Source organism: Delphinapterus leucas, chromosome 19, assembly GCF_059928025.1.
Source record: "Delphinapterus leucas isolate spDelLeu-1000000601 "Yukka" chromosome 19, BTC_Dleu_Yukka2, whole genome shotgun sequence".
In the NCBI taxonomy this organism is placed as follows: Eukaryota; Metazoa; Chordata; class Mammalia; order Artiodactyla; family Monodontidae; genus Delphinapterus; species Delphinapterus leucas.
In genome coordinates this window covers 22,711,481-22,735,884 of record NC_143147.1, presented here as the reverse complement: position 1 = coordinate 22,735,884, position 24,404 = coordinate 22,711,481, and the positions used below count along the sequence as shown (strand labels likewise).

The following is a 24,404-nucleotide window of genomic DNA, read 5'->3' as shown; positions in this document are numbered from 1 at the left end:
ATGTTGCCATTGATATAATTTACCAATTGTACTCAGATTTCCTGTTTTGCTTGTGCTCACTTATGTAAGTGTATTAAGTTCTACACAATTTCATCACGTGTGTATGTACATGTATCCACCAGGATAAAGTTACTGAACAGTTCTAGTACAAGGATCCCTAATGTTTATAACCGCACCCACCCCTGTTCCTACCACTGGCAGCCACTAATCTGTTCTCCATTTCTAAAATTTTGTCATTTCAAAAATGTTATATATACCTCACACCCATTAGGATGGCTACTACCAAAAAAAAAAAAAAAGAGAGAGAAAGAAAGAAAGGGAGAAAGAAAGAAAAGAACAAGTGAGAATGGTGAGAATGTGGAGAAATTGGAACACTTGCACAACGTTGGTAGGTGGTGGGTATATAAAATTGTGCGGCTGCTGTGGAAAAAAATATAGTTCCTCAAAAAATTAGAAATAGGGATTCCCTGGTAGTCCAGCGGTTAGGACTCGGAGCTTTCACTGCTGAGGGCCCGGGTTCAATCCCTGGTCGGGGGGGAAAAAAACAAAACAAAACAAAACAAAAACAATAGCTAAAACATGGAAGCAACCCAAGTGTCCATTAACAGATGAATGGATAAGCAAAATGTGGTGAATATATACAATGGGATGTTATTCAGCGTTGAGGATGTTATACTAAGTGAAAGGAGCCAGTCACAAAAAGGCAAATATTTTATGATTTCACTTATGTGAGGTATGTATAGTAGTGAAATTCATAGAAACAGAAATTAGGTCGTTGGTTGCCAGGGACCAGGGACAAGGAAAAATGGGGAGTTATTGTTGAATGGGTAGAGTTTCAGTTTTACAAAATACAAAGAATTCTGGGAGATGGATGGTGGTGATGGTTACATAAAAATATAAATGTACTTACTACCACTGAAATGTAGGCTTCAGATTGGTTAAGATGGTAAATTTTATGTTATGTGTACTTTACCACAATTAAAAATAAAAGTTATATAATTGGAATCATATATGTAGTATGTAACATTTTGGTACTGATCTTTTTTGCTCAGTATAATTCCCTGGAGATTAGTATGTCTTTTGATAAACAGATATTCTTGATTATTTTTGGCCACACCTCGAGATTTGCGGGATCTTAGTTCCCTGACCAGGGATTGAACCCAGGCCACTGCAGTGAAAGTGCCAAGTCCTTACCACTGGACTGCCAGGGAATTTCCTCTCTTATAGTTATTGAGTTTTGACTTGTTTAAAAAACTTTTTTGATTATCCTAAGGTCATGAAGATATTCTGTTACTTTCTATATGTTTTACAGTTTTACTTTTAACAATTAGATCCACGACCCATCTGGAACCGATTTCATGTACAGTGTGAGGTTCAAGGTCAAGAGCCATTCCCCCCCGCCCCCGCCGCCAGATATCCAGTATAGTTTATTGAAAAGACTGTCTTTCCCCCACAGTTCTGCATTGCCACTTTTGTCATAAAACAAGTGTGGGTCTTTTTCTGGACTTTCTGTTCTATTCCATTGGTCTACCAAGTGCCAGTATCACACTGTCTTGATTACTAAAACTTTAAAAGTCTTGACATCTGATAGTTCGAATCTTCCGACTTTACTCTTTTTCAAGCTTGTCTTGCTTATTCTTGGTCCTTTGGCATTTCCTCATAACTTCAGAATTAGTCTGTCAATTAAAAATCTCTTGGGATTTTGATTGGTATTATATTGAACCTATAGACCAGTTTGGGAGAAATTATATCTTTGCAATACTGAATCTGTTTCTTTTTTTTGGCCGCACTGTGCGGCATGCAGGATCTTAGTTCCCCGACCAGAGATCAAACCCGTGCCCCCTGCAGTGGAAGTGCTGGACCACCAGGGAAGTCCCTGTAATACTGTCTTTACATTCATGAACGTGGCACACTGAGGGCATTTTCTTTCCCCTCTTTTTCTCTTATACCCAATGTCAGCAACTCTGGTTAGTTCAAAATAGATCCAGAATCTGAGTGCTTCTCACCAGCCCCCATTGGTCCAAGTCACCATCATATTTCACCTGTATTATTGCAATACAGGTAAGCAGCAGCTGTAGCCTCTCCATTCTATTTTCAGCAGAGCATTCAGAGTGACGTTCGTATTGTGTTGTCTATTATTGATTTGTGGGAGCTCTTTTTATTTATTTAGCTATTTATTGCCACACCAGCCGCTTGTGGGATCTTAGTTCCCTGACTAGGGACTGAACCAGGGCCCACAACACTGGAATCGCAGAGTCCTAACCACTGGACTGCCAGGGAAGTCCCTGGGAGCTCTTTTTAAATGAGATGCAAGCCCTTTGTTAGAAACGCATACTGTAAATGTTTTTTCTGACTATGCTTGCCTTCTCATTTTAAGTTTCTTTTGATGAACAGAGGCTTATTCTGATGGTCTAATTTCTTTATGGTTAGTGCTTTATTTTTGTTGTTTTTGTCCTAAGAAATCTTGCCTGTGCGAAGGTCACAGAAACATTTCCCTCTTGTCTTATAAGCATTATGGTTTGATTTTTTACATTAGATCTATGATCCATCTCAAACTAGTTTTTGTATCAATATATGGAATGAGGTAGGGCTTGTGACTCAATTTTTTTCTCATTTATTTATTTATGTATTTTTGCTGCGCAGCATGTGGGATCTTAGTTCCCCAACCAGGGATCGAATCCTCGCCCCCTGCGTTGGAAGCTCGGAGTCTTAATCACTGGACCACCAGGGAAGTCCCAAGTTTTTTCTCATTTAGACTCAGTTGTTCCACCATTTCTGGAAAAGATTTTCATGTCTCCCTTGGATTGTCTCAGTGCCTAGAATGATCTTTATACATGTGTCAGATCACATCACTTCTCTTTCGAAGCCCTTCAGTGGTTTCCCATCTCAGAGCAAAGGCAAAAATAGGCCCCATTAAGATTCTACATGAACCAGAAACAGGTTTCCATCCTGACCTCATCTCCCACCACTCACCCCACTGCTCATTCATTCACTCACTTCCAAACACACTGACCTCCTTGCTGGTTTTTCAGTCATGCCAGACACACTTCTGTGTCAGAGGCTCTGGACAGAGAGCTCTTCTCTGATATCTGCATGACTCATTCCTTTGCTTTCCTCAGTGCTACCTTCTCAATGAGGCCTTCCTCACACTAAAGTTTCAACACCCTCCCGAACTTCCTATTCCTTTCCCTGTTTATTATTCTCCTTAGCACATACCATTATCTAACATACTGTGTATTTAGTTTCTCTTATTTTGTTCCCCCCACCTGAATGTAAGCTCTAAAAGCTAGGGATTGGTTTTATTCACTGCAGTCTCCCCTGCATCTAGGACAATTCCTGGCACATAGGAAGGATTAAATTTGTAAAATGAATACAAATACTGAAGCCCAGAAAGATGAAGCTACCTGCCCAGGATTACATAGGTGATGAACAACCGAACTAAAATTTAAACCCAAGCAGTCTGACTCCAGCGCTCACGCTCTTGAGAAATGAGTCACCATTACCGAGTGGGGCTCAGGATGGGCAGGGGTGCAGTGAACCTGGCAGCCCCTTCCGTCTTCTGTCTGCAGTGGAGCCAGGTCTCCCTGGCCTCAGGTCTGGCTTCAGCACCTGGGCGATGGCGGCCCTGCTCTAGGATGCTAAGGGGTCATGGCCTGGGTGCTGGTGCCCCCCAGTGGCTAGGGTGGGGAAGAACAGGCAAAGTGCAGCTTTCAGGCTGAAGGGGTGTAGGGGTGGGGGACCTGGTTGGTTCTTGCTTCCCAGTCTCTCCCCTCACAAAAGACACAATACAGGGTGTGGGCATAACCAGATCTTTATTTTACCAGAAGGGACGGGCAGCGGGGCAGTGCAGCATCCAAGCCCCAGACCACACATGCAGCATCCACATGCAGGAACGGCTACACAGGCTGGGGCAGGGCAAGGGGTGGGGGACTGGGACCACAGGATGCTTGGGTCCTGGGCTCTTCTGCCTCCACTGGAGCAAGGACACAGAGGACTGGGCTGCTTCCCCATGGCTGGAACCTAATCACTCTGGCCAGGAAGAAAGCTGGCACAAGGGGTGTGGAGCCTGGCCAGTCTACAGCACTGGATTCTGTATAGGGTGCCATAGCTTTGCCCACTGGAAGGGCCCAGCCCGACACCCAGGACAGTACAGCCCTAGTAGGAAGAGGGTCTCTACACTTTCTAGTCTCCAGAAGGGCTAGATCCTGATCCCAGAAGGGCTTAGCAGAGTTGGGACCAAGCCCCACTCCACCTAGTAGGGACATGTCCATGAAGGGGACTTCCCTGAGCACAAGCAGGGGCCTCCTAAGGCAGTAGTAAACTGAGGGAGCTGCTCTACACAGGAGGCCTTCCCTCCGTGCCCCTGGGCGGGGGAGAAAGAGGTAAGGTATGAGAGCAGGCCTGGGGCTGGGCACGGGGTTAGTGAATGGTGCTGGCCCCGGGCCTGCAGCCACAGATAACCCGGGCCGAGAAGGGCCAGAGTGTGCGAGGCTGGGGGCTTCCTGGGGGCAGGGACCAGGCCAGGAGAGGGCAGGGTGGCCGTCCTACCCAGAATCCCAGCACCCATGCTGAAGCTCTGGCTGGGGCCACAGGGGGGATGGACAGATGCACAGACAACTTCAAGGCACCAGGATTCTGAGGAGCAGCAGGGCCACCCCCCAGCAGACCGACAATGATCATACTCAGCATCTTCAGCGTAAACTACATGATGTGTAGAGGATGGGGGGGGCAAAAGACGAACAGACAAAGGAAGAACCGTACGGGGAGACAAGGGCGGAAGAGACAAACCAGACAAATGTGGCAGTGAAAATGAGGGTGTGGGGTAGAGGAGAAGAGGACGGAGACAGACAGAGACAGGGGAGAAGGGAAGACAGCCAGAGGCCTGAACACGCAGCACTCCTGGTCCCTAAAAAATAAGGCACCAGAGTCAGTAACGTTCCCGTTGTCCCTGTGGTACTAAAACGGGTGCTGAAGAGGGGGCGGTGGCTGCTGAACGGTGTGAGCCTTCGGGACCTCACACCTGTGCACCGGTGGCCTTCTTGATCAGTGGTATCTGCAAAGATGGGAGATGCCGTGAGGCCTTGGTTCCGGGGCCCCCGACCGACCGCTCCGCCTGGGCCAGTCCTGGGCAACCCACCGCAGATGGCTAGACACCCACCTTAGACAGGTCCACGCCCGTGAGGGCGTGCACAGAGGCAGGCAGCTCGGCCAGCAGTCGGTTCACCTCTGAGGTCACCTTGCTGTTGTCCCCACTGAGGATCACAATCTCATCGACTTTGGTCAGGGGGGCGGAGATTTTGGCAGCAATCTAGGAGGCGGGGGGGGAGGGCGGGGGGGGGGAGCTGGTTGGTACTCAGACTCCATCCACCTGCCCTGTCCAGCATCTCTCCCTCCCATCTCTACCTCACCCAATCCCAGTGTAGCCTGGGTGGCCTTCCTTTGCAATTCATGGTCAGGTGGCCCAGTGGGTTAGGGATGAGCCTATGCCTGTTGTGGGGTTCTCTCCCCACTGCTGAGTACTCCCCAATTTAACCCTCCCAGCCAGCCTGTCGCTGTGTTACGGACAAAGTCCAGAGAAGTCCAGCACTTGCCCAGCCAGTCCCAGGCTGGGGTGGGAGCCTCACCCGGGGCAGGGCCTCCAGCACCAAGGCCATCTTGGCTGCGTCCCCATATTTCTGGTAGGCCTCAGCCTTGAGTTTCATCCGCTCAGCCTCTGCCTTGCCCATCGCCTCGATGACTGCTGCCTCCGCCTCCCCGATTCTGCGGATCTTCTCAGCCTCTGCCTGTGCCAAGAGGACCTGCTTCACCCTGAGGGAGCCCGGGTGGGCAGGATCAGTGGGAAGTGCCAGGGGCCCCTCCAGCCTTGCCTGGGGGCCAACAAACCCCGAGCCTCTGCTTTGGCAGGTGTCAGGGGTGGGGGACCCACGAGAGGGGGGTGCCCTGGCCTTCTGGATCTGGCCAAGGAGAGGGCACTGGCTCCCAGATGCAAATGAGAGAGGGGACCAAGCAGAGGTGCCCTCTGTGCCAGGCCCCATACCAGGCCCTTAAACCTCCTACACCTAATTCAGTCTTCCTAACAACAATCCCACGGGGGAGGAGGGTCAGTCACTCCTACTTCACAGTGGGGGAGAAGGGGCCCCCAAGCTCGGTCAGGAGTGGAGGGAGTGCATGGGTGGCAGAGGAGCTGGACTAATCCCCCAGCCCGGGCACCAGTGGCACCTACTTCTCGCCCTCGGCGATCTGCTGTATGCGGTGGGCCTCGGCCTCGGCGGGGCACCGCACTGTGGCTATGAGCTCCTTGTCTGTGCGCAGGATCTCCTGCGCCTCCACTGCAATCTGCTTCTTGCGCTGCACGACCTCAATCTCAATCTCTTCCTGCCGGATCTTCTGCTGCTCACGGGCCCCTTGTAGCTCGTAAGCTAGCTGGGCCTCAGCCGTCTGTGGCGGGAGTGTGGTCAGCATGTCAGAGGCTGGCTGCCAAGTCCTGGGCCCTGAGCCCCAACCCGGGATGCCCTACGGCTTCTCACCTTGATGTTGACCTCCTCACTGAAGGCTGACTTTTGCAGCTCGAAGGCTCGCTTGGAGTCGGCGATCTTGGTGTCTGCCATGAACTTCACGTCCAGCATCTCCTTCTTGCACTCGGCTTCCTGGGAGCAGGAGGGACAGGTGCTTAGGGTCCCCTGAGCAACCGTGGTCCCACCACCCCTGAGCTCCCTGTCCCTGGGGCTGGGAAGGAAAGCCCACATACCCGGATGCCTGCATCCCTCTCAGCCTCGGCCACTCCGATGTCGGCATCTCTCTGTACCACAGCAGTCTGCGTCTTGCCCAGGGAGCTCAGATAGTCCACTTTGTCATACACGTCCTGGGGAGGGAAGGGGGAGTCATCCCTGGGAACAGTCAGAGGCATAAAGGTTCTCCTCTGGCCAAGCTCCCCACTCCCGGATGGACGCAGAGGCCACAGGCTTCCCATCACACTGCACCTTGATGGTGAAGCTGAGGATCTCGATGCCCATGCGGCCGACGTCGGGGGCTGCCACCTCCCGCACCAGCTTGGCAAACTGGTCCCGGTCCTGATAAATCTGCTCCACTGTCAGGGTCCCTGAGGGCAGAAGGATCATGGGCTGTCTCCCCAGGGGCCCAGCCAGCTGGGAAAGGGAGGAGGCATGCAGGTGGAGGTGTGAGTGTGCGCAGGGGTCACGCGGTCAGAGCTGGGTCTTCCTCAGTTTCTTCTTAACAGTGTCTAACACTGAGCCTCCTCCTGCAGGGTCCAGGCAGGATGAGGAAAGTGTCCCAAGCAGCACCAGGTGCCTGACCAGACTGGCAGCCGCTCACCCCCTACTTCAATGCCCTCCTCTTCACTCAAGTCACCTCACGTTTTGAAAGGAAATACTTGACGGAAAACGTATCAGCTTTTCAGCTAGAAGCCTCTCAGTGGGACTGACAGACAGAACCCTCTGCTCGCCCTGTCCCCTCCCTGGCCATGGCCTGGGGACACTGTGAGGCTCCTTGAAGGCAGCAGAGGGGTCCCTGGGCTGGGCAGGGCCTCACCGAGGATGGAGCGCAGGTGCCCCTCCAGGGTCTGCAGGACGACGTTCTTGATGTCCTGCACACTCTTGCCCAGGAACTGCTCGCAGGCCACGGCCAGGAGCTCCTTCTCGGTCATGATCTTCACCTGCCGGTGGTCACAGAGGCGCCTGAGCCAGGCTGGAGGGAGGCAGACGGAGGCCCCAGACCCAGGAGGATGGTGATGGTACCCCTCCCCTCCTTTTCAGGACCTGGAGGCCTAGGGGCTGGGAGGGGGTGGAGTCTGTCTGAGGCCTCCAGTGGGGAGAAGACAGGAGGAACTCATACTGAGAAACTTCATCTTCACTGGCAGCCCCAGGCCCTGCCATGGCCTCCCTCCTGGGCATTTGGGGCTCCCCACTACCCCTCCAGTCCACTCTCTGCCCCTCAGCCTGCAGGTCTCTGCAAAAAGGAGAATGAGCAATAGGGGCACAGACAGACAGACAGACTAGGAAAGAGAGCCGGGACAGGGCAGGAGACAGGTCCGGGGTCCGCCACCGAGGGTGGGCATCCTCCTGCCTTTCTTTCCCAAGGCACTAAGCCGACAACCCCCTCACCAGAGGCCTAGAACATGGTTGAACCTGCCCTGTGTGGACTTCTGGAGAGCAGGAAGCCCCTTGGCCAGGCACTGAGCTGGGAAGATAACGCAGCCTCCGACTCCAGAGCTCCCCTGCCTCACGTGGCCTCGCCCTCTGGTCCCCACCCTGCAGCCCCCTACCCAGGGAACGGGGAAGGCTTGGATTCTGGGGCTTGGCATTTCTGACACCTGCAAAGAACGGGGTGGGGTTAGTGAGACAGGAGTTCTCAGCACTGGTTCTGTCCTCCGCGGGCCCGCTGGGGAGAGAAGGGGTGTCTGTTAGTCCTGCTGGGCGGCCAAGAGGCCGAGGGTGTTCCAGTGGCGATGACACTCTTGGCAGGGGGGGTGGGGGCAGGGGCGCTGGAGGGAGACTGCCCCTGGCTGCCGTCCTCTCCTCCTCCCCCCCAAACCCCAGCATGGGGACGAGGCAGCTCAACGGACATGCGCGGGGCTGCTGAGTTACTATACCTGGGCGACACCCGTCACAGTTAAAGCTACCCCCTCGGCCGTCTCTACGTCCTCGCAGCGGGGCTGCAACGTCATAATCTCTAGGGAAATCCTGCCAAGAAACGCAAAACAGGGACATGGGTCTGGGGGCCCAGGGCCTGGGGTGCGGGGAAAGAGTGCGACACCTCACTGCTCCGGCTGGGATGGGCCAGGGGTCCTGCTGCGGGGGAGGACCCTCTAAGGGGTCAGAGCTGGGAGCATGTGAGGAGGAGATGGGTGGGAAAGCAGGTGGGGGGTGGGGTGCAGATGGCTCACAGGAAGGAGTGGAGTGTGCTACCCACGTGCACACGTGTCCTCTGCTCAGGTCAGCCTGGCTGGAAGAGTGGGAAAGGGAAGCAGAGGAGAATTGGTTGTGGGTGGTCTGGGCTGGAGGAGTGGGGGTGGGCAGAGTCTACAGATGTAGTTGTGTGTGTGTCCTGGGACAGCACGTAAATGCTGGTCCTCTAGGCCGTGCTGTGCGGGCCGTCCAGGGATGCCATCTGAACATGGCCCTCACCTGTTCCCTGGGTCTGCTCACACCCTGGGATGCCCCAGGAGGCTGCTGAGAAAGCTCTGCCTTGTAGCCTGGCAAGCTGGGAGTCTGCACCCTGCGAGGGAATCCTGGCCTGGTCCCTCTACCTGGCAACAGGCTAGGACTTGAAGCCCACCCTCTAGGGTTGGGGCCAGGTGGGCCAGTGGGGGAAAGGGCTGGGGTCACACTAGAGCTTCCTGGCCAAGGAGCACTAATCCTACAAAGAGCTGTTCTGCCCAGACAACCTGAGTCCTCAAGGGTCCACAGCACCCAGCTGAAAAGGGACCTGGGCATTTGCAGCCGCTTCAAGTAGAACATGGGTTTGGAGGGAGATGAGGCTGCTCTAGAAGCGGGTCGAGAGAGGCCTGGACCCTACTCATTCCACACAAGGTACTCTGAGCTGCTTCTCAGGCCTCTGCCCTGAAGCCTTCCCTCCTGTGGCTACAAGGGGTGGGTGCGACGGGGACAGTCCCCTTCCCCATTAGGGATAACACGATGGGTGAGGAAGGGTGTGGTGGTGCAAGGGTTTTGCCTGAGAAGCCGGAAGACAATTTCATGAGAGGGAAGGGGATGGGTAAGGTGACATGTAGGTCTCTTCCAGCCTGGGGACCTGCCAGCATGCAGGCTCTGAGAAGCCAGGGGTTTTCTGATGTTCATCGCTGCCTCCTCAGTGCCTGGAGCTGACAAGGTGCTCAACAGGGAGCTGGTGAATGAAGCAATGAAGATGGGAACTTGCATGTCATGAAGAAAGCACTTGGAGTTGCTAAACGCCCTTGCTCAAGAAAGGGTTTCATAGCTACGGCTGCGTGGCAGTGAGGAGTGAGACAGCAGGTCACTTGCTTTTCCAAGTGAGATCATGAGATCGTGTTCATGGTACAGATGGGGTTCCTCTAGCACTTCTTCCCTGAAAATCCCAAAGCGCCCTCATATTGTTCTACTCGCCTTTCCAATATTCCTACAAGGCACAGGGAGGGCGTAATTCTCCCCATTTCACGGATGCGGAAGCTGAAGTCCGGTGACAAGAAATCTGCTCAAAGGTCCCTCGACACAAATCAGGGGCAGGAAATTGGGGGGCGTCAAGTGGCGGGGTGAACAGAACTCCCCATGGGACGCATCTCCTGGCCCTGCAGGGAGGACTAGGGCTTGACACTGAGGTGTCAGCCTGGAGCAGGGGCTGGCAAGGGGCTCCGTGGTGCCTGGAGGACTAGGACTTCTGTAGGAGTCGTTAGGCCAGAACCCTCCGCCCAGACAGCCCAGCTCTGTCACTAAAGGGCCTGTGTCTCCTGCCTCAACTTACTCCCAATTTAGGCTTGTCATCCAAGGACCCCCACTGGCAGACTTGGGCAGAGCTTCCAGAAGCCCTCGCCCTTTCCCCGCTAGCAGCCTCAGTGAGCAAGGGCAAGGGAGTTGGGGATCTATAGGGATCCATCCTGCCACCCAGAGCAGCAGAGGTGGGAGCAGAGGGGAGAAAGGCACACTCTCAGAAGTGGAGTCCATCCGGTGCCTGCCTGCCAGGCCCCGCAGGGCAGGAAGAGAGAAGGTTAGACACAGAGGAGGGAAGCAGGTGGGTTATTACCTGTGCAACCCCTGTTACGAATAGCGGGACCCCCTCCGACGTCTCAATATTCTCACAGCGACACAGGATGGTCATAACCTCCAGAGACAGTCTGAGGAGCAGCCAGGGGGTGGGGAGAGGTAGGGACAGGAAGGGGTAGGAGGGGACACAGCAAACACACACAGTGGTTACCAGACAAGCACCCAAAGCCTGACGCCTGGGGGGTGGGGCGGGGTTGCTCTTAGCACCTCAGCTCCCCCCCCCACCCCGCTGCCAGCTCAGCCTAGGGCCGTAGGGGGACAGAGACACCCCCTTGCTGGCCTGAGGCCTCTGGGTCTCTTCTCTAGCCCCCATACCCTTCCAGTGAGGAGCTGCTGGGCTGGAGGAAAAGTCTGCCAATGCCCTGAGCCCGTGATCTGAGGTTGGGAGGCCTGTGCATAGGGCACCTGGGTTACCCACCACCTCACTTTCCCAGGAGATTCCTGGCACAATCTGGGAGATGGCCTCAGCTCCACCCTCCGGACACAGGCTAACCTGTGTTTCCAGAATTGGCGGGGGAAGCCACTCTGGGGATTAATGAGCCACAGAAAATACTGAATCCTGCTCGGGGCACAAACCCTCAAGGCTTGTGCTTCATATCACTAAGAAGGCAATTTAGGGCCAGAAGAGCCCCCTCCCTAGATTTTTGGATTTCCTGATCTGGGGGGAAGGGTGTGTCAAGGAAGGCTGGGGGAGAAAGTGCGCCCCTGCCAGGATATTCACAGGAACAACAAGTGGGAGACAACGGAGTCATTCACTTTCGAATTTCCAGAGTTGGGCACAGCACAGAGTCATGGCAAAGGAAACCAAGTGCTTCAAAGCTACCTGGCCCCCCCAGCTGGGCCTTCCTAGGGCAGCGTGTGTGAGAGTGTGTGCAGGGTGCTGGTCCAGGCGGAGGCCAGGCTGTGGACAGCATGGAAGGTTCCTTACACCAGAGGAAGGGAGGAGGGAGGCTGAGGTGACGGAGCAGAAGCAGGTGGACTGGGGGGACGGGGAGCAGTAGGCAATGTGGATCCCCCAACTCTACTCTCGCAGTGCCAGCCCTGGGGGCTCCAGCCATGCAGATGTGCAAAGGTTGCCTTCACTCGAGCCCCTAAAAATAGCACCCTTGGGTCTGAGAGGACTCTAGACCCAGCTCAGACAGGAGCCCACCAAGCTCTCTTTTGGGGAAGGAGGAGAGAGGGAGACAGGAAAGAGGGAGGAGGGAGGGAGTAAGGGAGCGAAGGAGGGAGGCTGCAGCTCAGATGCCAGAGGTGGAGGAATCGCTCGGGCAAGGGAGAGAGAGCTGCCCACATCAGGGCCTCAGGATAGGACGGGATGTGGCAGCAAAGTGCAGCAGGAGGAACTTCCCTGAGTCTGGAGAAGAATGGCTGACACCAAGGGGGGTGACATGTAGGATGGCTGTGGAAAGTATCTCAAAAGGGAGGCTGGGCTAGAAACCTCTACTCTGACCTGAGAGGCTCCTGCCAGCCTAGGGAAATAAAGGCCCCAGCTTGTGGAGATGTCCCCCAAGCAGGCTAGGGGCTGGGGAAGGGGCTGCCCCAAACAGGGCCCAGGAAGGGGAGCGGCTGCAGGCTCAGACTACCCAGCAAGTGGGACCAGAGGGAGGATGCTGAGCCTGGATGCGGGAGATCAGTTTCCTAGGATGAGGACAAGGGCCCCCCACCCCTCACTTCCAAGCCTGCTGTCAGAGGAGCTTGGCCCTCCTGTCTTGGGGCTCTGCTCCCTGGAGCAAGAAGACGGAGGGGGGACCATGGATGTGGAGAAAGGGCTGCTGGGTGTTGCCCCAGCAGTGGATGCCCGGGCAGGACAGGTCTCTGGGCAAATGGCAAACACTCTCGGCATGGCTGTATGTCGAGGTGTCTTGACAAGATACTCTGTCGTCCCATGGCGGGTGGGGTGGGGTGACAGTGTCTCTGCGGAGGGCACCTCACGGCTTCTGACAGGCCAACTGGCCCCCTCAGGATCCGCCTGAGAGGAAGCTGTGACCAGTACTGATTACTCTCTGACACTTTTGGCCTTGGGCCAGAAGAGTCCCCCGGGATCCCTCAACTCAGGCAGGGCCAAGTGCGGGGAGAGATGGAACAGTGGAGGGGGTTAGTGAGAAATCAGTGAAGTTTAAAAGTGGTGACATGCTTCCCATGCCCCTGACACTAGCCAACACCCTCAGACTCCCTGAAGCCCCAAGCACTAGCAGCTCAGTGTGGCCACGGGGCATCTCTCTGCTGACTGGTGGGGCTGGGATCCAGGAAGGGGATTTCACTGGAATCTCTGCTCCTTCCCCTTCAGATGACCCCCACCGCCGCCAACATGCCCGCACTTTCGCAGCTCTGCTGCCTGTGTTGCCTGGATCCTGGCCTGGAAGAATCTGGGCCCCTCGCCTGATCTCCCATAGTCAGGAAGGGGTGCTGGTGGAGAGGTGGCCAGGCCTCATCTCCTCCTGGGTGGGCAGTGAGGAGGCAGGAGAGGCCCAGGCCAAGTCCAGCCCTGCGGCAGGCTCTGGGAAAGCCAGCAGGTAGAGCCTGACGGTGGGCCCTCTGGGGAGCTGAAACCTCCCTTCCCCGAGTAAGTCTCTCCAGACTGATTTAGGAGGTCCAGAGCCGTCTTGCCCGGCCCCAGAGCCAATTCCTTAGATCCCTACCCCTTGTCTTTAACACGCTGCTGTCAGAGCCCCTTCAGACTGTACATCCATTCTCTGCCATTTAGGCCCTGCCTGCATTGTCCCAGGGCCTGCACAGGTGAGGGTTTGTGTAAGGGGTCCCTTCAGCCCTTCCCTTCTTAGACCCACTCCAAACAGGTGGGTAATTAAGGCTTCGTGAATAACTCTGAGCTAGAATCAGGGCATTAGCATTCTGCTTGAATTCTCTGGGACAGAAGTGATGCCCTCAATGGAAAAAAGCACACCCACCAAGGAGGAGGTGCCCACAGACAGACCTCCTGCATCCCTGTGTAACCCATTTCATCTGCTTCTTAGGAGGTCCCACCCCCCAGAGTGGAAGGCAGCAAGTGGTAGATGCTCTAGCTGACCTGTGGGGTGAAGGGGGTAAGGATGGAAACCCTTTTCTCCCTTGCCCACCAGGATGCCCGGTTTGCTGGCCCCCAGGCCCTTACCTCTGAGTGTCGGAGATACACCACCAGGCCCAGGCCCAGCCGCCAAACACATACTGTTTATAGTCAGAACCGCAACAGCCCCCTGGAGAGCAAAGCAAACCACTGCTGGTCAGTCAGTTCTTGGGTCTGTCTACCCTCCATGCCGCCAACAGCAGCGCTGGGCCTTCGCCTGCTCTGACACTTGACAACTCCCACTGCTGGGTGCCAGGAGCTGAGGTTACAAATAAATGGAAGGTAGGCCCTTAAGGGCCTTGGGATCTAGTTTGGTAGACAGGCAATTTGCATAGAAAGGAGGGTAGCCAAATGAGTAGTTCAGAATGTAAGTGCTTTCAGAGAACAGATGAGAGGTCAGTGGGCAGGAGTGAATGGAAAAGCTTCCATCTTTGATTCACCCATCCATTCAGCAAACAAATATTTTTTCATGCTAGGGAAACAGAGATGAAGATAAAATTCCTATCTTAAAAGAGGTGAGACTAGGAGGAGGGACCTTTTCCTGGGATGACGGTCGTACTATGCGATTTGCCTGTTATCAGGGTGAGTGCAGTCACAGAGGGAATGCGGGTGGGAGGCTAAGGGAAGACAGACTCTGAGCCAAGGTTGGGGCCTTGCTCGTGTCCAACAGTGAGGCTGGTTCTCTACTCCCACGGGTTCAGAGTGAATTCGTTCTTCTTGTGGGAGTGGATGGGGAAGGCAAGGCCTCATAACAGAGCCCAACTCATGGTACCAACTGGAAAAGAGAAAGGGAAAAGGCCTAAAAAGGAAGTGATTCCTGGAAAAACTGTGTATCAACTAAATAGCACGTTGAACCTGGCCACGACCTGATTCATGCCGTGGATGCGTACGGCAGCTCTCTATACAGAAACGAGAAAAATCAATTCTTGAAATTCTTGTCACAAACCCTTCTGCTGATGCCAAAATTACTCAACAAGTTCAAGAAAACTCAGTAAAAGCAAGAGGGGCTGTTCACTTGCAGTGCAGACATGTTCAGAAACAGACGATTCAAAGGAAACGTAATGGGGAAAATGCCAGTGGGTGTCATCATTTCCTCGTTCACAAACGGGTTTTCAGGAAAGCCTTAGGGTGTTTGCCTCCCATGGTCAAAGGTCAGGGCGTAGTTTTGTATATCTGGGTTACAGTGTCTCTCAGGCCCCTTGGGAGGGGACAAGGCAGGGTGGGCAGATCATGGAGTGTCTTAGGTATCAGGCCAAGGAGAGGGTGTGTGTGTGTGTGTGTGTGTGTGTGTGTGTGTGTGTGTGTGTGTGTGTGTGTGTGTGTGTGTGTGTGTGTGTGTGTGTATGTCTTAGGTATCAGGCCAAGGAGAGGTGTGTGCGTGTGTGTGTGTGTGTGCGTGTCTGTCTGTCTGTCTGTCTGAGTGATGGGGGAATCATTTAAGCTAAGGAGCAACAGTTATATTTGCATTTTAGAAACACCACTTTGCACTGGGAGGAAGATACCTGGGTCAGGGAGGCTGGGTAGAAGCAGCCTCTTGCGGTGACCCAGGCCAGACCTAGGGGTTCACGTGGGGGGATGACTTCTAGAATAGTCTTGTCCAAGAGAACTTCCTTCGAGAGTAGAAATGCTCCCCAGCTGTGCTGTGCAACAACGCACCTACTAGGGACATTTGTTACTGAGCACTTGAAATGTGGCTGGTGTAACCAAGGAACTGAATTTTAATTTAATTAACTTAAACTTAAGTGGCCACCTGTGGCTTGTGGCTACCATATCGGACACTGCAGGTCTAGAGCCTGGGTTTGGGTGGGTGGTCAGGCCGACAACCGAGCAGAGACAATAGAGAGAACCACAAACCAGAGACAAGTTTTAAACAGGCGGAGGCAAAGGAACAAGGACCCCGCAAGAGCGTCGGGCCTGCCAAGTCAGAGGGCCGGTGTCTGGCACTGCCCACTGAGCGGCCAGCCCTGTTTCCTGGTCTGCTCTATGCACAGGGTGCAAGCAGCCGAGCCCGAGGCCCAGGGACCAGGAGCAGCCCCGCAGCGTGCACAGGGGCAGGAAGAGGTCTTAGGTCTGTGGAGATACGGGTTCTCGGGCCGCTGCTCAAGGTAAGCCGCTGCAGGCTTCTCTGCCCTGGGGACGGGGTAAGGGAAGCCGCTAAGGACAAGCAGTCAATTTGAAACCCAAACCATCTCGGGATCCAGTGAAACCGGAAGAGGGTCCAAAACCACAGCTTGTTCCACTTCTTCTGGCCTGGTCGGGGCTGGGGCACAGCTTCCTTGCTGTGGTAGCCTCCTGCAGTGACCCAGGCCAGGCCTAGGGGTTCATGTCAGGGGATAACTTCTAAAGTAGCCATCACTTCCTCGTTCCTCACCCACCCACCCCCACCCCCCCGCCCCGGGACTTCTCAGTGTGCTGTGGGAGGGGTGGTGGTAGTGGCACGGGGCGGGATGGGGGTGGGGGAGCCCAGGGTGGCTGTCCGCCCTTTACCTTTAACTCATTCTCTGACCTTGGGAGCAGCCTCAGGCGGGGCCTCGGCCAAGGGCCACATGGCCAGGTTCCCAGGGGTAGCAACAACAGGAAGCTGGGACTGCCAGGCTGTCCCGCCCCCAGCAGCCTCCTCCCCTGGAAGGCATCTTCCTCCCCCCAGCTTCCTGGTCACACTGAGCACCACTCCCAAAAGAGGACGCTTAGGTGGCCCCTCCTTGACCTCCCTAGTTCTCACTGTCTCCAGACCTGGAAGTTTCTCCTAATGTTAGCTCACTTTTTCTAACTCAATCTGCTTTCCTTTGCTCTGTCCTCAACCAAGCTGAAAAATCAAAAAATATCCCATGATGACCTCTGTCCTACTCTTAGCCCTCCCCAAACACAGGCGCCAGTCCGCCCTCTCAGGAACACTCCTTTCCCTTCCTGCCCCTCTTCCACCCTTTCCTTCCTACTAGTCAAGAAGACCATCTACAACTCTACAAGCGGGATTTTTCTTTTTTTGGCGGTGCTGCGCGACTTGTGGGATTTCAGTTCCCTGACCAGGGATTGAACCTGGGCCATAGCAGTGAAAGCGCCGAATCCTAACCAGTAGACCACCAGGGAACTCCCATACAAGGGGGATTTCTTCAGTCGAAATCCCCCTTAGTAGTCTGGTAATGGCCAAATGTTCATAAATGCATAAAATAAGATACAGAAGAAACAAATTAAAGTTATCAAAATGTTAAAACAACCAAATGTGTGATATAGTAATATGTGCTCTGTGTAATACATTAAATAATAAGATCTCGTGGTAGATATTTTAACAACTGGCTTAATTTCAAAGTAGTGATGAGCATAAATGGTTCTTACAGTACCTGCAACAAAGGCAGAACGACAGGAAAATACCTGCTAATACTATCATGGATTGTTGCTGACGTTAATAATCGTAAGAAACGCTGAATATCAGTTTAGGTTAGTGTGAATAAAAATGTACTATTCCCCTCATCCAAGTACAAAGACCTCTACCTTCTATCCACAAACTCCAGGCTAAGAACTTCTGACCTAATGTAGAGAAGAGAGAAAGGTGTATGGAATTTGGATTCCCCTTTCAAACTCCCAAAAGCGGAAACAGAGCAGAAAAGTTTACATTACAGAATGAAGGAGGGGGGTTACACAAGAAGAAGAACCCCCAGACTTTTCAAGTGGAAAAGATGATCATGAAATCTATCAACATCCTCCTTCTGAAAGTAGGCTGTGTGAGATGCCCCTGGACTTAGATGCAGGCCTAAGTAATGGGGCAGGGGGGCGCCGGGCTGGGAGTCCACGTGCTAGAGAGAGCCACAGCTCAGCTGGATCATCTCAAATCCGAAGGTAATATTATGCCAGGCATTGTCTCTCTCTCTCTCTCTTCTCTTCCACCCTCCCTTGACTCCAGTCCTCTTAATTCTCAGCATGGCCTCCTCTCCGCACCCCTAAAACAGCTTCGAAGCTAGCACTGCCTTGGCCTCTGGCAACTGGAAGGCACAGAGCAGCCCATCTCAGGGGTTCCTCTTGCCCCTCAGTCTCAAGGATCTCCACAAAGACAGGACTGGACCTTTTGTCTCCTCAGCCCAGAGTCTAGGATTCTAGAGAGAAATCCCACAAGAAAAACCAAGTGCAATGCAGATTTGGGTTTCTTAAAAACCTTCTTTAGGAGTGGTGGCTGGGAGACTGGCCTAGTTCTTATAGAGGAGCAGGTTTGGCCTCAGTGCTCTCTGGGGGTCTCCCTGGTGACCCCAAGGCTATCTTTTCTGGTTTTCAGGGAAGTGAAGGATCTTAGTTCCCCAACCAGGGATCGAACTCGGGCCCCCTGCAGTGGAAGGATGGAGTCATTACCACCGCACCGCCAGGGAATTCCTAGGGAAGTGAAGGATCTTAATTCCTCCACTGGAGTAAGGTGCTAGTTAGGGAGACTGGATTTCCCGTCCCAGGGGAGAGATGGATTTTGAGATCCAAACTGAGCCAGAGGCCATGTTCTGGGGTGAAAGTTCCCAATGGATTCATCACACCTCTCAAAGGTGGGCAGCTACAAGCCCTGGCCCAGCCCACCCTCTCCTGTTCATTCTGCACCGGCCCTAACAACTCTGCACAGGCGGAGAAGCCACACTGACAGTGGGAAGATATGAGGGATTCCTGCAGCTACAGGCCTCCAAGCTGTCAGGAAACACAGCCTCTCCCCAGCACCCGTGCCAGGGGCTGCACGAATTGGTGGCTTGAAAGGCTTCTGCCACTTCCCAAGATACCCAAACATACAATTTAAATAGCAGCCTTAAGGCAAGATATCTCTCCCCTCCCCAATACTGCAGTCCCCCAGCCCCACCTAAGCTCACAGAAATTCTGGAGCCTGCAGCATTTTGCAACCAGAGCACAGAGCCAGGTTTCTGTAGAGGCCGCACCCGCGTCCCTGGGGCGGGCAGTGCCAGTTAACCCCAGCAAACCCAGCCTGCTGGGAATTAACGGGTCTGTGCCCAGAGCCCAAGGATTCACGTCCAGGGTCCCTCCCCAGACGTGCACCTGCGACCCAACCCCCGTCCCGGGCGCTGGCATCCGGCCAGACTGTTCCCGGAACCCCAAGGCTTCATTCAGTTCGGGATCCCCTAGGCCACAGGGGAGACCCTGTCAGGGGAGGAAGCAGAGAAAGGAGGGAATAAACACGGTTAAACATTCAGGGCGGGGGAGACCCTGGCCCGTGCCCTAAGGCGCAGAGCACGGCAAATGGGAGTACTGGGGGTCCCTCCTGGAAGGGGGTCTCAGGTGCGGCCCGGAACGCCGTAGGCTCAGGCCCCACCCCCGGAGTCCTTCCCCGGCCTGGCCCCTCCCCGTTCGCTCCCCAGCCCGGCCCCCGCCCTCCCAGGCACAGCCCCCGCCCCAAACACCCTCCAGGCCCTGGGTGTCCCAGACCCACCTCCCTCGCTCGCTGCCCGCTCACCTGAAACCACCAGCGCCTCGTTGGGCCCCACCGTGTGGCAATTGCCCATGGCGCCGGCGGGACGGAGGGCCCTCGGGGGCCGCGGAGACCTGGACAGCAGCAGCCGGCCCGCAACCCGCGCCCGCCCGCACCGCCGGCCGCGCCCAGCCTATCCCGCCACCCCCAGCGGCCGCCCGCCCGCGCCCCTCCGCGGCCGCGGCCCCACCGGAAGTGTGGCGGCGGAAGGCGGGGCCGGCGTGTCGAGGGAAGCAGCCAGAACTCAAGCCGCGGCGGTCAACACGCTTTATGGCACGGGGTCGCCATAGCGGGGCTCAGTCCTCAAAGGCGTCCCTCCACTCCCGCCGGGCGCCTCGATAACAACCGCCCTGCCCTTTCTCACCTCCCAGCACCCACCTTACAGCGGCCGGCCCTGGAGTCAGCCCGCCGGGGCTCCAATTTCAGCCCCTGCTCTTACTAGCTGGGAGACCTTGGGCGAGTCCCTTACCTGGCTGCCTAATCCCGCTTCTGGAAAAAGGGGATAATGCAACTACCTAGCTACACGGTCGAAAAGGGCCCGGCTGAGTAATTCTCAGTGTTGGCAGTGCATCAGATTACAAATTCCCAGGCCCTCATCCACGGCTGATCAGCATTCCTGAGGGTAGGGCCTGGAAAATACGAAATTCAAATTCCTGAGAAGCCGGATCTGGCACACTACGCCCCACCTCTCAATCTGGGGTTACGGTCACTCTTCAGGAAGAAATCATCACCCTTTATTTCCTTCCATCAGGAAACGAGCTGTCCAGGATGTAGCTTGAAGCCCCAGAAGGTAACCATGGAGGTAAAAATTGCAACCCTCTCAATGCCCAGTGCGTGGCCTGGCACACAGCTAAGGTTTTCAAGGCCCACCAAGTGCCCTGGAAAGCTTCGCGGGCTGGGGGTTAGGAGGTTTGGAGTTCAGGTTCAGCTTTAACCAGAATTCGGCGCATGACCTTAGACAAGTCTGGTGAACTCTGAGGGCTGGGGTAGAGTTCAGAAGCCGTGGTCTCCTCAGGGTGGGGGCTGCTCGGAGAATATGGGTCCTCAGGCTGGGGATCTTCATCAGATTCGGCACCCTCGCCAGGCCCAAGCCCGGCTAGCCTTTTGCTGGCCTCCCATAGCCGGTGAGCTGCCCGGTCGTCTCTTGCAGCTGGGGGCACCTCCTCCACATGGCAGTTGGCAAAGTATCTCCCACTGAGGGGCTCAATGCCCTCCTGCAGAGCGCAGTACAGGGGGGTCTGGGCACCCCCTCGTGGTGCCCGCAGCACCAGCCAAGCCACTGGGCGCAAAAGTGGGCGGAGCCATCCAGGAACGTGGCGCAGGAACAGCTCCGAGTTCACTGGCCCTGTGGACAGGAAGAAAGGAAGGAAGGAGCAGGGAGGACAGTGGGTGAGGGCCCAGGGTAAAAGTAGCAAGAACAGGGCTACAAGGGAGTGGGGAACAGAGTCCAGTTCCAGGGAAACCAAGGTAGTATTTACCAGGTAGTATTTAGGGCCCCGACAAGGTGACCTCACTCGTTTCTAACAGCAAGCTCCTCTTCTCCATCCAAACTCCTTATATATCCTCATCTTCCAGATTTTGCTCATGCTGTGTCCCCAGCCTGGGACCATTCTGTCTCTCTCCACCTTTTCTACTAGCTCATCTTTTTTCCTATTCCTTTGTTTAATCAGCAAACACTTATTAACACCTGTAGTAGACCAGACACTGTTTCGGACGTTAGAGGCATGGAGTGTAATAATGGTTATCTATAATTATTATTGTCACTATTATAGTTACTAACGAGCCTTAGGCAATGATTATCTAATATGCAGTATGGTAATACGGGTGGGGCAAATCTTGTTATCCTGGAACCTGTTCCCTAAAGGCAGGGATGGGTCTTAGTCATCAGTAAAATCACTCAGACTGTAAGACAAAATGCTTCCAGTGGACCCGCAGACCCCGGATGACCCAGCGCATCTCTATTCCTCATCTCTTGCCACTCTCTCCGCTCTCACTCTGTTCCAACCATACCAGGCTCCCTTTTCTTTCTCAAGCACACCAGGCACTTCTGCCTCAGGGCCCTTGCACTTGCTATTTACTCTGTTCTTTAACTCTTCTCCTCAGAAAACCTCATGCCTCATTCTCTCATCTCCTTCAGGCCTCTACTCAAATGTTACCTTTTCAGATACATCTTCCTTGACTGCCATAGATAAAAATAGCACTCCCTGACATTTCTTTTTCTTGTGCCAACCCTGTCATTTCTTAGTCCCCTTACCCTGTTTTATCTTGCCCCGTAGCACTTTATCACCACCTGTCACCGTATATATTTATTTATTAGCTGTCTCCCCCTTCTCTAAAGTAGAATGTAAACTCTACAAGGATAAGGTCTTTGTTTTGTTCACTGCTACCTCCCCTGCATTGAGATTAATGCCTGGAACATAGTAGGTACTCAGTAAATGCTCCCTGAATGAATAATTATTAGCTAACATCATCATTATCATCATGTTATAGTCAGTTCAGTCATGTGGATGGCTCCTTGGAGTGCGAACCTAGGCCTTATTCATTGCCATACCCTACCTAGCAGTCAGCATCCAAGTTTGTGGTGTGAGAGGAAAATCCCAGACAAGGAGAGCCTAGCTTCGGGATCAGCAAGGAACAGTTCTCTCCTTGGACCAGACTTCCTTCCTACCCTGAGATTCTGTGGCTCAGTGAGAGGTTGGGGGAGCATGGGATGGGGGCGAGGATGGGAGAGGGGGAATCAAAACAAAGCAGAGCAGCCAGAGAGCCACGTCTCACCTGGGTGGGCTGCATAGCAGGTGATGCCAGTGCCCTCAAGCTGAGTGGCGAGCTCCCTGGCAAACAATACGTTGGCCAGCTTACTGTCGGCATATGCCCGCAGCTCCTGCCGCCAGCCCACCACCGGGCAGTCCAGGCGTGTGAAGTCGAGGCGGCCTCGACGGTGGGCGGCTGAGGACACAGCCACCACGCGGCTGGGGGCGCATGTCTTCAGCCGGGGCAGCAGCAGGTGTGTCAGCAGGAAGGGGCCGATGTGGTTCACTCGCAACAGCAGGTTAAAGGGCTCCCGGGTTCGCCCACAGGAACTGATCCCTGGGGCAGGGGCTAGGCGTGAGCAACTGCTCCAGAGGGATTCCTGGAGGCCTCGGTGTCCCCCATGTGAGATGGTGGTAGGGGGCATCCTTCCCACACGTCCCCTGGCAAAGCCTGGCTGGAGGGGTCGGCTGCCCCCTGGCCACCCGCCGCCCCCCTGCAGGGCCTGCTGCCCCTCACCGGCATTGTGGATGAGGATGTCCAGCCGTGGCTCAGAGCTCAGGAAGGCAGTGGCAAAGGCCCTCACGGAGGCCAGACTGGCCAAGTCCAAGGCCATGAAGATGACCTCATTGTTCCCACTCTCCTGTGGAGTGGGAAGGGCTGGGCTGTCATATGCACCCTTCTCTTCTTCCCCCTCCCCAGGCACCAGATTCTGAGAGTTCAACTCCTCCTACTACCAAGATCTGCCCCTAGGCGTTAGAATGTAGTGGGTAAGTGTGTGAACACTGGATGCAAATCTTGACTTTGCCTATTACTAGAGTGAGACCTTGGGCAAGATGCTTAATCTTTCTGAGCCTTCGTTCTCTGTAAAGTGGGAATAATAATAATAGTACCTGTCTCAGAGTTATTGTGAGGATTAAATGAGTTAATATATGTAAAATCTTTAGAACAGTGCCTGGCACGCACTCGTGCATAGGCACTTGCTATGATTAATATTATCATACCCTCTGCCCATTATTGTTTACCCTAAACTCTACAACAGACTTCTCACTGGTGTCCTCCAACCCACTCTTATCCCCTCCAAACCAGACGCCACACGGCCACCAAGGGGTTCATTCCAAAAGGCTATTCTGACAGTCCAGACCCTGTGGAAGACCCTTCACTGGATCTCCACTGCCCATTCTATAAAATCTGATCTCAGTAGGGTCTGTAAGGGCCCTCAGAACCTGGCCCTGGCTCAGAGTGTTCGGCCCCTTCATTTTGCCTCTTTTCCTCATACTCTGTGTTCCAGCCTCATTAAACCTTTTAATCGGTTTCTTAAATCAGACCAATTAGTTTGCCTCAGGGCCTTTGCGTATGCTGTTCCCTTTCCGACTCTTTCATTAATGTAACTTCTACCGGTCCTTAAATGTCTTAGAATAGCAATTAATTCCTTCAGGTCTGGTGCCCTTTTGCTGTGTGACCAGAAGACCTGTGCATCCCCTCTTCTGCACTTGGCGAACCGAGCCGCACTCTCCTTTCAGGGGCTGCGTTTCCTCCAAACCCGCCCCGAGCTGCTCTGCTCACTCCTGTGTCCCAGGTGTGACTGTCCTCTGTTCACGGTCCCGCCTGGCCCCGCCCGCCCTCACCTGACGGAGGTCGAAGGCGGCCGCCTCCCCGCGCTCCCGGCTCCGGCAGGCTAGAACCACGCGCGCTCCCCGGCGCGCCAGCTCCAGCGCCGTCATCTTTCCGATGCCGCTGTTGGCGCCTGCGGAGGGCGGGCGGGAACCGAGCTGAGCCCGCGGGCCACCGCCCCCTCCGTCCCGGCTTCCCCGCCCCCTGCCCGCCAGCCGGCACTCACCCGTGACCACGGCCGTGCGGCCCCGCAGGCTGGCGATGCCGCGGCACGGCGGCCCCTTCACCAGGTTGTAATAGACTAGCACGTAGGCGCCCAGCAGCAACCCCAAGCTCAGCAGCAGCGCCTCCATGCCGGCCGCGCCTCCGGGCTCCCGCTCAGGCCTCGAGCCGCCCTGGATCGCCTCCTGGAGGCTGCGGGATCGCCCCGCACGGGCCTGGAAGGGCGACAGGCGCTCTTCGGCCTCGCGAAGGCGGAGGCGGAGGCTGAGGTGGACGGGGGCGGGAGGCAGGGCAGGGGGTGTGTGTGCGTGCGTGTGCGCGTGGGCCCTGGGAGCGCCCCCTAGGCGTGCGTCTGCGTCCTCTGGGTGTGTGCTGGTGCGAAAACCTAGGTGCATGTGTGCGCTTGGGCCCTGGGAGCGCCCTCTACGTATGTACATGAATCCTTAGGGAGGGCGTGAATGACTTTGGTGTGTAATGTGCCCATGGATCCTGGGATCGCCCTTTAGGTTGTGTGCGTGACTCTGGATCCTGTGTGTGTGTGCCCATGTGAGCACCTTGT

At 54.9% G+C, this 24,404-nt stretch overlaps 2 protein-coding genes across 7 annotated transcripts; both read right to left on the bottom strand.

Annotated features, from left to right (window-relative positions):
* Positions 1 to 3,792: 3,792 nt before the first annotated feature.
* Positions 3,793 to 19,386, bottom strand: FLOT2 (flotillin 2). Of its 6 annotated transcripts, none has more exons than XM_022595515.3 (11): positions 19,247 to 19,378; positions 13,864 to 13,945; positions 10,735 to 10,825; positions 7,549 to 7,672; positions 6,981 to 7,099; positions 6,749 to 6,862; positions 6,528 to 6,647; positions 6,224 to 6,438; positions 5,625 to 5,808; positions 5,159 to 5,308; positions 3,793 to 5,053 (listed from the first exon to the last, which is right to left on the bottom strand). In XM_022595515.3, the coding sequence occupies exons 1-11, from the start codon at positions 19,293 to 19,295 to the stop codon at positions 5,015 to 5,017; spliced, it is 1,287 nt and encodes a 428-aa protein (XP_022451223.1). In that variant the 5' UTR covers positions 19,296 to 19,378; the 3' UTR covers positions 3,793 to 5,014. The 6 variants fall into 6 exon arrangements, with proteins under 6 accessions (XP_022451223.1, XP_022451222.1, XP_022451224.1 ...); XM_022595514.2 differs by lacking the exon at positions 10,735 to 10,825 and adding an exon at positions 8,609 to 8,699 and having other exon boundaries at positions 19,247 to 19,377; XM_022595516.2 differs by lacking the exons at positions 10,735 to 10,825; positions 19,247 to 19,378 and adding exons at positions 8,609 to 8,699; positions 16,303 to 18,577.
* A 55-nt stretch (positions 19,387 to 19,441) lies between these two features.
* On the bottom strand, positions 19,442 to 24,404 carry DHRS13 (dehydrogenase/reductase 13). Its single transcript, XM_022595521.3, has 5 exons — positions 23,850 to 24,404; positions 23,638 to 23,756; positions 22,529 to 22,652; positions 22,037 to 22,348; positions 19,442 to 20,606 (listed from the first exon to the last, which is right to left on the bottom strand). Exons 1-5 carry the CDS (start codon positions 24,280 to 24,282, stop codon positions 20,164 to 20,166), a joined length of 1,431 nt encoding a protein of 476 aa, XP_022451229.2. The 5' UTR covers positions 24,283 to 24,404; the 3' UTR covers positions 19,442 to 20,163.

Bases quoted from the DNA above. Each gene is read 5' to 3' on its own strand.
- FLOT2 (XM_022595515.3), bottom strand. From the start codon at position 19,295: ATGGGCAATTGCCACACGGTGGGGCCCAACGAGGCGCTGGTGGTTTCA. The intron at 6,863-6,980 runs GTGCAGTGTGAT...TTCCCTCCCCAG, and splicing joins TCCTCAGCTTCACCATCAAG to GACGTGTATGACAAAGTGGA. The intron at 6,439-6,527 runs GTGAGAAGCCGT...CTCCCGCCACAG, and splicing joins GTGAGGAGGTCAACATCAAG to ACGGCTGAGGCCCAGCTAGC.
- DHRS13 (XM_022595521.3), bottom strand. From the start codon at position 24,282: ATGTACATACGTAGAGGGCGCTCCCAGGGCCCAAGCGCACACATGCAC. The intron at 23,757-23,849 runs GTGAGTGCCGGC...CGCCCTCCGCAG, and splicing joins CCGCACGGCCGTGGTCACGG to GCGCCAACAGCGGCATCGGA. The intron at 20,607-22,036 runs GTGAGACGTGGC...TCCTGTCCACAG, and splicing joins CTGCTATGCAGCCCACCCAG to GGCCAGTGAACTCGGAGCTG.